The 12,187-nt window shown below is 38.1% G+C and overlaps 1 protein-coding gene across 6 annotated transcripts in view; it reads left to right on the top strand.

Annotated features, from left to right (window-relative positions):
• side-VII (sidestep VII transmembrane protein) overlaps positions 1-12,187 on the top strand; it is a 615,012-nt gene that overhangs the window by 544,722 nt on the left and 58,103 nt on the right. For all 6 annotated transcript variants that reach the window (XM_087353123.1, XM_087353125.1, XM_087353122.1 and 3 more), the window contains one exon: positions 11,834-12,049. In XM_087353123.1, coding sequence (XP_087209249.1) covers positions 11,834-12,049 — 216 coding nt within the window. The remainder of the gene's footprint in view (positions 1-11,833; positions 12,050-12,187) is intronic.

Consider the following 12,187-nt stretch of genomic DNA (forward strand, 5'->3'; position numbering starts at 1 on the left):
CATATCTTTTCACGCTTATTTCTCCCAAACCGTAAATACGTGGTTGACCTCACTCATGTCACAATGTCGTCACATATAGGACAAGATACTGTGGAAGTCACAACAATATCAGCCCAGTAGTTTCCCAGGTACAGGTCTTTAAAATTCTCAAGGTCATATCTTTTCACGCTTATTTCTCCCAAACCGTAAATACCTGGTTGACCACACTCATGTCACAATGTAGTCACATATAGGACAAGATAATGTGGAAGTCACAACAATATCAGCCCAGTAGTTTCCCAGATACATGTCTTTAAAATTCTCAAGGTCATATCTGTTCACGCTTATTTCTCCCAAACCGTTAATACCTGGTTGACTTCACTCATGTCACAATGACGTCACGTATAGGACAAGATAATACGAAAGTCACAACAATATCAGCCCAGTAGTTTCCCAGATACATGTCTTTAAAATTCTCAAGGTCATATCTTTTCACGCTTATTTCTCCCAAACCGTAAATACGTGGTTGACTTCACTCATGTCACAATGTCGTCACATATAGGACAAGATAATGTGGAAGTCACAACAATATCAGCCCAGTAGTTTCCCAGATACATGTCTTTAAAATTCTCAAGGTCATATCTTTTCACGCTTATTTCTCCCAAACCATTAATACCTGCCTGACCTCACTCATGTCACAATAACGTCACGTATAGGACAAGATAATACGAAAGTCACAACAATATCAGCCCAGTAGTTTCCCAGATACATGTCTTTAAAATTCTCAAGGTCATATCTTTTCACGCTTATTTCTCCCAAACCGAAAATACGTGGTTGACCTCACTCATGTCACAATGTCGTCACATATAGGACAAGATAATGTGGAAGTCACAACAATATCAGCCCAGTAGTTTACCAGATACATGTCTTTAAAATTCTCAAGGTCATATCTTTTCACGCTTATTTCTCCCAAACCGTAAATACGTGGTTGACCTCACTCATGTCACAATGTCGTCACATATAGGACAAGATATTGTGGAAGTCACAACAATTTCAGCCCAGTAGTTTCCCGGATACATGTCTTTAAAATTCTCAACTTCATATCGTTTCACGCTTATTTCTCCCAAACCTTAAATACCTGGTTGACCACACTCATGTCACAATGTCGTCACATAAAGGACAAGATAATGTGGAAGTCACAACAATATCAGCCCAGTAGTTTCTCAGATACAGGTCTTTAAAATTTTCAAGGTCATATTTTTCACGCTTATTTCTCCCAAACTGTAAATACCTGGTTGACCTCACTCATGTCACAATGACGTCAGGTATGGGACAAGATAATACGAAAGTCACAACAATTTCAGCACAGTAGTTTCCCAGATACATGTCTTTAAAATTCTCAAGGTCATATCTTTTCACGCTTATTTCTCCCAAACCGTAAATACCTGGTTGACCACACTCATGTCACAATGTCGTCACATATAGGACAAGTTAATGTGGAAGTCACAACAATTTCAGCCCAGTAGTTTCCCAGATACATGTCTTTAAAATTCTCAAGGTCATATCTTTTCACGCTTATTTCTCCCAAACCGTTAATACCTGGTTGACCTCACTCATGTCACAATGACGTCACGTATAGGAAAAGATAATACGAAAGTCACAACAATATCAGCACAGTAGTTTCCCAGATACATGTCTTTAAAATTTTCAAGGTTATATATTTTCACGCTTATTTCTCCCAAACCGTAAATACGTGGTTGACCTCACTCATGTCACAATGTCGTCAAATATAGGACAAGATAATGTGGAAGTCACAACAATTTCAGCCCAGTAATTTCCCAGATATATGTCTTTAAAATTCTCAAGGTCATATCTTTTCACGCTTATTTCTCCCAAACCGTAAATATCTGGTTGACCACACTCATGTCACAATGAAGTCACGTATAGAACAAGGTAATATGGAAGTCACAACAATATCAGCCCAGTAGTTTCCCAGATACATGACTTTAAAATTCTCAAGGTCATATCTTTTCACGCTTATTTCTCCCAAACCGTAAATACCTGGTTGACCACTCTCATGTCACAATGTCGTCACATATAGGACAAGATAATGTGGAAGTCACAACAATATCAGCCCAGTAGTTTCCCAGATACATGTCTTTAAAATTCTCAAGGTCATATATTTTCACGCTTATTTCTCCCAAACCGTAAATACCTGGTTGACCTCACTCATGTCACAATGACGTCAGGTATAGGACAAGATAATACGAAAGTCACAACAATTTCAGCACAGTAGTTTCCCAGATACATGTCTTTAAAATTCTCAAGGTCATATTTTTTCACCCTTATTTCTCCCAAACCGTAAATACCTGGTTGAGCACACTCATGTCACAATGTCGTCACATATAGGACAAGATTTTGTGGAAGTCACAGCAATATCAGCCCAGTAGTTTTCCAGATACAGGTCTTTAAAATTCTCAAGGTCATATTTTTTCACGCTTATTTCTCCCAAACCGTAAATATCTGGTTGACCACACTCATGTCACAATGACGTCACGTATAGGACAAGATAATGTGGAAGTCACAACAATATCATCCCAGTAGTTTCCCAGATACATGACTTTAAAATTCTCAAGGTCATATCTTTTCACGCTTATTTCTCCCAAACCGTAAATACGTGGTTGACCTTACTCATGTCACAATGACGTCAGGTATGGGACAAGATAATACGAAAGTCACAACAATTTCAGCACAGTAGTTTCCCAGATACATGTCTTTAAAATTCTCAAGGTCATATCTTTTCACGCTTATTTCTCCCAAACCATTAATACCTGCCTGACCTCACTCATGTCACAATAACGTCACGTATAGGACAAGATAATACGAAAGTCACAACAAAATCAGCCCAGTAGTTTCCCAGATACATGTCTTTAAAATTCTCAAGGTCATATCTTTTCACGCTTATTTCTCCCAAACCGTAAATACGTGGTTGACCTCACTCATGTCACAATGTCGTCACATATAGGACAAGATAATGTGGAAGTCACAACAATATCAGCCCAGTAGTTTACCAGATACATGTCTTTAAAATTCTCAAGGTCATATCTTTTCACGCTTATTTCTCCCAAACCGTAAATACGTGGTTGACCTCACTCATGTCACAATGTCGTCACATATAGGACAAGATATTGTGGAAGTCACAACAATTTCAGCCCAGTAGTTTCCCGGATACATGTCTTTAAAATTCTCAACTTCATATCGTTTCACGCTTATTTCTCCCAAACCTTAAATACCTGGTTGACCACACTCATGTCACAATGTCGTCACATGAAGGACAAGATAATGTGGAAGTCACAACAATATCAGCCCAGTAGTTTCTCAGATACAGGTCTTTAAAATTCTCAAGGTCATATCTTTTCACGTTTATTTCTCCCAAACCGTTAATACCTGGTTGACCTCACTCATGTCACAATGACGTCACGTATAGGACAAGATAATACGAAAGTCACAACAATATCAGCCCAGTAGTTTCTCAGATACAGGTCTTTAAAATTTTCAAGGTCATATCTTTTCACGCTTATTTCTCCCAAACCGTAAATACCTGGTTGACCTCACTCATGTCACAATGACGTCAGGTATAGGACAAGATAATACGAAAGTCACAACAATTTCAGCACAGTAGTTTCCCAGATACATGTCTTTAAAATTCTCAAGGTCATATCTTTTCACGCTGATTTCTCCCAAACCGTAAATACCTGGTTGACCACACTCATGTCACAATGACGTCACGTATATGACAAGGTAATATGGAAGTCACAACAATATCAGCCCAGTAGTTTCCCAGATACATGTCTTTAAAATTCTCAAGGTCATATATTTTTACGCTTATTTCTCCCAAACCGTAAATACCTGGTTGAGCACACTCATGTCACAATGTCGTCACATATAGGAAAAGATACTGTGGAAGTCACAGCAATATCAGCCCAGTAGTTTTCCAGATACAGGTCTTTAAAATTCTCAAGGTCATATCTTTTCTCGCTTATTTCTCCCAAACCGTAAATACGTGGTTGACCTCACTCATGTCACAATGACGTCACATATAGGACAAGATACTGTGGAAGTCACAGCAATATCAGCCCAGTAGTTTTGCAGATACAAGTCTTTAAAATTCTCAAGATCATATTTTTTCACGCTTATTTCTCCCAAACCGTAAATATCTGGTTGACCACACTCATGTCACAATGACGTCACGTATAGGACAAGGTAATATGGAAGTCACAACAATATCAGCCCAGTAGTTTCCCAGATACATGTTTTTAAAATTCTCAAGGTCATATCTTTTCACGCTTATTTCTCCCAAACCGTTAATACCTGGCTGACCTCACTCATGTCACAATGACGTCACGTATAGGACAAGATAATACGAAAGTCACAACAATATCAGCCCAGTAGTTTCCCAGATACATGTCTTGAAAATTCTCAAGGTCATATATTTTCACGCTTATTTCTCCCAAACCGTAAATACGTGGTTGACCTCACTCATGTCACAATGTCGTCACATATAGGACAAGATAATGTGGAAGTCACAACAATTTCAGCCCAGTAGTTTCCCAGATACATGTCTTTAAAATTCTCAAGGTCATATATTTTCACGCTTATTTCTCCCAAACCGTAAATACCTTGTTGACCACACTCATGTCACAATGACGTCACGTATAGGACAAGATAATGTGGAAGTCACAACAATATCATCCCAGTAGTTTCCCAGATACATGACTTTAAAATTCTCAAGGTCATATCTTTTCACGCTTATTTCTCCCAAACCGTAAATACGTGGTTGACCTTACTCATGTCACAATGACGTCAGGTATGGGACAAGATAATACGAAAGTCACAACAATTTCAGCACAGTAGTTTCCCAGATACATGTCTTTAAAATTCTCAAGGTCATATCTTTTCACGCTTATTTCTCCCAAACCATTAATACCTGCCTGACCTCACTCATGTCACAATAACGTCACGTATAGGACAAGATAATACGAAAGTCACAACAAAATCAGCCCAGTAGTTTCCCAGATACATGTCTTTAAAATTCTCAAGGTCATATCTTTTCACGCTTATTTCTCCCAAACCGTAAATACGTGGTTGACCTCACTCATGTCACAATGTCGTCACATATAGGACAAGATAATGTGGAAGTCACAACAATATCAGCCCAGTAGTTTACCAGATACATGTCTTTAAAATTCTCAAGGTCATATCTTTTCACGCTTATTTCTCCCAAACCGTAAATACGTGGTTGACCTCACTCATGTCACAATGTCGTCACATATAGGACAAGATATTGTGGAAGTCACAACAATTTCAGCCCAGTAGTTTCCCGGATACATGTCTTTAAAATTCTCAACTTCATATCGTTTCACGCTTATTTCTCCCAAACCTTAAATACCTGGTTGACCACACTCATGTCACAATGTCGTCACATAAAGGACAAGATAATGTGGAAGTCACAACAATATCAGCCCAGTAGTTTCTCAGATACAGGTCTTTAAAATTCTCAAGGTCATATCTTTTCACGTTTATTTCTCCCAAACCGTTAATACCTGGTTGACCTCACTCATGTCACAATGACGTCACGTATAGGACAAGATAATACGAAAGTCACAACAATATCAGCCCAGTAGTTTCTCAGATACAGGTCTTTAAAATTTTCAAGGTCATATCTTTTCACGCTTATTTCTCCCAAACCGTAAATACCTGGTTGACCTCACTCATGTCACAATGACTTCAGGTATAGGACAAGATAATACGAAAGTCACAACAATTTCAGCACAGTAGTTTCCCAGATACATGTCTTTAAATTTCTCAAGGTCATATCTTTTCACGCTGATTTCTCCCAAACCGTAAATACCTGGTTGACCACACTCATGTCACAATGACGTCACGTATATGACAAGGTAATATGGAAGTCACAACAATATCAGCCCAGTAGTTTCCCAGATACATGTCTTTAAAATTCTCAAGGTCATATATTTTTACGCTTATTTCTCCCAAACCGTAAATACCTGGTTGAGCACACTCATGTCACAATGTCGTCACATATAGGAAAAGATACTGTGGAAGTCACAGCAATATCAGCCCAGTAGTTTTCCAGATACAGGTCTTTAAAATTCTCAAGGTCATATCTTTTCTCGCTTATTTCTCCCAAACCGTAAATACGTGGTTGACCTCACTCATGTCACAATGACGTCACATATAGGACAAGATACTGTGGAAGTCACAGCAATATCAGCCCAGTAGTTTTGCAGATACAGGTCTTTAAAATTCTCAAGATCATATTTTTTCACGCTTATTTCTCCCAAACCGTAAATATCTGGTTGACCACACTCATGTCACAATGACGTCACGTATAGGACAAGGTAATATGGAAGTCACAACAATATCAGCCCAGTAGTTTCCCAGATACATGTTTTTAAAATTCTCAAGGTCATATCTTTTCACGCTTATTTCTCCCAAACCGTTAATACCTGGCTGACCTCACTCATGTCACAATGACGTCACGTATAGGACAAGATAATACGAAAGTCACAACAATATCAGCCCAGTAGTTTCCCAGATACATGTCTTGAAAATTCTCAAGGTCATATATTTTCACGCTTATTTCTCCCAAACCGTAAATACGTGGTTGACCTCACTCATGTCACAATGTCGTCACATATAGGACAAGATAATGTGGAAGTCACAACAATTTCAGCCCAGTAGTTTCCCAGATACATGTCTTTAAAATTCTCAAGGTCATATATTTTCACGCTTATTTCTCCCAAACCGTAAATACCTTGTTGACCACACTCATGTCACAATGTCGTCACATATAGGACAAGATAATGTGGAAGTCACAACAATATCAGCCCAGTAGTTTCTCAGATACATGTCTTTAAAATTCTCAAGGTCATATCTTTTCACGCTTATTTCTCCCAAACCGTTAATACCTGGCTGACCTCACTCATGTCACAATGACGTCACGTATAGGACAAGATAATACGAAAGTCACAACAATATCAGCCTAGTAGTTTCCCAGATACATGTCTTGAAAATTCTCAAGGTCATATATTTTCACGCTTTTTTCTCCCAAACCGTAAATACGTGGTTGACCTCACTCATGTCACAATGTCGTCACATATAGGACAAGATAATGTGGAAGTCACAACAATTTCAGCCCAGTAGTTTCCCAGATACATGTCTTTAAAATTCTCAAGGTCATATCTTTTCACGCTTATTTCTCCCAAACCGTAAATACCTTGTTGACCACACTCATGTCACAATGTCGTCACATATAGGACAAGATAATGTGGAAGTCACAACAATATCAGCCCAGTAGTTTCTCAGATACATGTCTTTAAAATTCTCAAGGTCATATCTTTTCACGCTTATTTCTCCCAAACCGTTAATACCTGGCTGACCTCACTCATGTCACAATGACGTCACGTAAAGGACAACATAATACGAAAGTCAGAACAATATCAGCCGAGTAGTTTCCCAGATACATGTCTTTAAAATTCTCAAGGTCATATCTTTTCACGCTTATTTCTCCCAAACCGTAAATACCTTGTTGACCACACTCATGTCACAATGTCGTCACATATAGGACAAGATAATGTGGAAGTCACAACAATATCAGCCCAGTAGTTTCTCAGATACAGGTCTTTAAAATTTTCAAGGTCATATCTTTTCACTTATATTTCTCTCAAACCGTAAATACCTGGTTGACCTCACTCATGTCACAATGACGTCAGGTATAGAACAAGATAATACGAAAGTCACAACAATTTCAGCACAGTAGTTTCCCAGATACATGTCTTTAAAATTCTCAAGGTCATATCTTTTCACGCTTATTTCTCCCAAACCGTAAATACCTGGTTGACCACACTCATGTCACAATGTCGTCACATATAGGACAAGATAATGTGGAAGTCACAACAATATCAGCCCAGTAGTTTCCCAGATACATGTCTTTAAAATTCTCAAGGTCATATCTTTTCACGCTTATTTCTCCCAAACCGTAAATACCTGGTTGACCTTACTCATGTCACAATGCCGTCACATATAGGACAAGATAATGTTGAAGTCACAACAATATCAGCCCAGTAGTTTCCCAGATACATTTCTTTAAAATTCTCAAGGTCATATCGTTTCACGCTTATTTCTCCCAAACCGTTAATACCTGGTTGACCTCACTCATGTCACAATGACGTCACGTATAGGACAAGATAATACGAAAGTCACAACAATTTCAGCCCAGTAGTTTCCCAGATACATGTCTTTAAAATTCTCAAGGTCATATCTTTTCACGCTTATTTCTCCCAAACCGTAGATACCTGGTTGACCTTACTCATGTCACAATGCCGTCACATATAGGACAAGATAATGTGGAAGTGACAACAATATCAGCCCAGTAGTTTCCCAGATACATGTCTTTAATATTCTCAATGTCATATCTTTTCACGCTTATTTCTCCCAAACCGTAAATACCTGGTTGACCACACTCATGTCGCAATGTCGTTACATATAGGACAAGATAATGTGGAAGTCACAACAATATCAGCCCAGTAGTTTCTCAGATACAGGTCTTTAAAATTCTCAAGGCCATATCTTTTCACGCTTATTTCTCCCAAACCGTAAATACCTGGTTGACCTCACTCATGTCACAATGACGTCATGTATAGGGCAAGATAATACGAAAGTCACAACAATTTCAGCCCAGTAGTTTCCCAGATACATGTCTTTAAAATTCTCAAGGTCATATATTTTCACGCTTATTTCTCCCAAACCGTAAATACCTGGTTGACCTCACTCATGTCACAATGACGTCACGTATAGGGCAAGATAATACGAAAGTCACAACAATTTCAGCCCAGTAGTTTCCCAGATACATGTCTTTAAAATTCTCAAGGTCATATATTTTCACGCTTATTTCTCCCAAACCGTAAATACCTGGTTGACCACACTGATGTCAAAATGTCGTCACATATAGGACAAGATAATGTGGAATTCACAACAATATCAGCCCAGTAGTTTCCCAGATACAGGTCTTTAAAATTATCAAGGTCATTTTTTTTACGCTTATTTCTACCAAACCGTAAATACGTGGTTGACCATACTGATGGTAAGATGAGGTCACGGATTGGTCAAGGTCATGCCAAGACCACGACAAGATCTCGCAAACTGTTTGAGAATTTGAGGCCTGAAACTTTTCAAGGACATTCGAAGTACTGTATGAATCTGATTGACATTGCACACATCATTTAGAGGACATAAATATGTCAAAACATATGAAGGTCACAATTTATACTCGGCGCCTAATTTGTTTTTGGATCGATTAGGTTAGGTTAGTTTCGGTTAGGTTGGGTTAAGTTAGGCCAGGTTGGGTTAGTTTGGGTTGGGTTAGGTTAATTTTGGTTGGGTTAGGTTATTTTAGGTAGGGTTAGATTTGGTTAGGTTAGTTTAGGTTGGCTTAGGTTTGGTTAGGTTGGGTTAGGTTAGTTTAGGTTGAGTTAAGTTAGTTTAGTGTGCTTTGGGTTAATAATATTGTTGCATAACTTCAGTGTTGAAATTGTTCAAAATTGTCGTTTGGAAGAGTCAGAATGAAAGAGAATGACACTGTTAGAATGGATCATAGGAAAATAGTTTATAAGGATTTGAAATTTATTGAAATGTCTCTTCGTTCTATTGACTCGAGTTATTTAATGTTATATCAGCTTCAGATTTTTTATAGCTTAGGATAACGCGAGAAAGTGTTGCTTGATGCCCTATTAAGTTCTCTTAGACATCGTTCATATTTTTTCAGTTAATTTTACATGGTAAGGGACATTGAGGGCTGCTTTATGGAAGACGTTTTCTTTGAGAAGAACAATAAATGCCTGAATACGAAGAGTTGTCCAGTTTATATGTACAGTCGCTTCCGCTTTCAAACGTCAGCAGAAACGCACAACGCCAAAGTCATTTCTTTGTCCAGGGACAGGTGAATTTCAATTCTCTTTAAAAGTACAGGGCACATTCATTATAACGCAGTACGTAACGTGTGAGTTCCATTTATTTGAATGAAGAGTTCTAAGGGAAACACACGACATAGAAGTGATAGAAAATAACACAAACATCTAAACATTTATATGCCTGCGAAATTTGGGATATTAAGATGGACTAGACATGTAGCTAGGATGTAGAGAAATAATTAGATTGTGGAAGTTTATCATACATTTCAAGTAAAAAAGTTTGGTTATTCTATTATGTAATTAGAATGATGAATGGCGCATAGAATTTCATAGAAAACATTTTAAGAAATACTTGAAGGGATTAATCCACTTGCAGACTGAGGAATAGATGGTAGGATATTGCTGGAATTGTTCTTAGAATGAGTTTTGGACTGGAGTTGTGCTGAATGTTTAGCCTTCCTCTAGTATTATATGAGGACTTCATATGGCGCTGGTGTGCTACGAGCTCATATCTGTTATTACTGTCCATAATATTATTATAATAACAATATTAGTTTTGTATAGTATTAGTGTATATTCTGTCATATATAACTGTTAACATTTTTATAACTCAGTGTTACATTTTTTTATCTGCTCGTTGAGTATTTTAAATTGAATCCCATCAAATATTTTTTACGAAAATGAGTTTTTGCACAAAATTCCCACGATAAATAACTTTGAATTTTAAAATTAATCTCATAACTTTACTTTTATTATCCATCTAAATAGGTTAGTAGTCCCCATTACGTTGATAGTCAGGAAGAAAGGCCGGTCTTTCCAATTTGCATAATAATGTCGCCATTTCACTCTTCTCCTTCGAATTGTTTACACGTTTTGCCCTGACCCGACCTCTGGAAGTCATCTGATTCCAGATTGCTTTACTGAACGTTGTAGTTGGAGGAGGAACAAACAAGTTTCCTCAAATTGCTTTCCGTTTAAAGCCGTGGTTTTAAACTTCCGATCGCTTACGAGGATTTCAGGGGGTTCGAATCATTTTGAATCACAATTTTGTAGCAAGAAATAAGTGGAAAGTTTCAAATTAAAATTACGGATAACGCAAGCTTATGTTACGGAGATGGCTAGTGTACTGGGTAGAAGTTTTTCAAACTTTTCAGAAGTCCTTGATGCCTCTATCAACACAGCAACATCCTCCTTATATTAATTTTACTTTTTATTAATAATTATCATCTAATGTACTTGTTCTTTGCTCCGGTAACCCATATAATAAACTGTATTCAAAAATAGTCTAGCGGTTAGAACGCTGGCCTTGTAATCCTGGGGTCTCGGGTTCGATTCCCGGTGGTGCCCGAATTTATAACTTGTGTTGGGCAAGGCCGTGGTCTAGGCAACACGGAGTTTTCCTCCAGGGGCTTCCCCGGTTTCTCCGTGGCTTCCCAACAATTACTCCATTCACACACAGAAGAAGGCAATGGCAAACCACTTCTGGATCATCTGCCAAGAACGTATATGAACAGGTCCCAGTCCGAGAAAAGGATGGAAGGATCCTGTTCATATGGACCTGTCCTCAGACAGAACACTAAATTAAATTAATTAAGTATCTTTAATCAACTTTATAATCATCGTACACCGTGATGATGTTGGACATTTTAAAATAAACTTATTGTAGTCGATTACACAGTCGTCAAAACATTTTTAAGCATTTAACTTTTCGATAAATTCCTTGCTTCTATGAAATACAGCCATTCATTGTTACAAAGTCAGAACGTCTGGCCGTATCTTGATCCAGTTGAATTGATTTGACACTTTTACAGTCCATTTGTTATATTTTAAGAGATATGTTAATTCCATTCGTTCTTGTGTCGCAGGCAAACCTCGCCCCGTGGTTACGTGGTATCGGAACGACCAGCTGGCAAGCAATGTCTCCACTGTGCTTAAGACTAGCGTCGGTGGCCATCTTGTGCGCAACGACATTATAATTAGAAATCTTGGTCGACAGGACCTGCGCTCCCAGCTGAAATGCCATGCTTCCAACAACAACAGAACGCATCCGTTGGAAGCCACTGTACACGTCGACATGAATTGTAAGTACCCAGAGAGTCAGACGTCTTTCTGATGATTACTGGTAACTCAGAATCAAAACAATAGCCAGAAATCGTTGTTAGCTGTGAGGACACTTTTCTTTTTATCATATCTTCCTTTTTCTACAATAATTTGGTGTT

The sequence above is a fragment of the Zootermopsis nevadensis genome, unplaced genomic scaffold (genome assembly GCF_977971745.1).
Source record: "Zootermopsis nevadensis isolate Lab colony 2312 unplaced genomic scaffold, Znev_1.0 Znev_ptg000021l, whole genome shotgun sequence".
Taxonomy (NCBI): Eukaryota; Metazoa; Arthropoda; class Insecta; order Blattodea; family Termopsidae; genus Zootermopsis; species Zootermopsis nevadensis.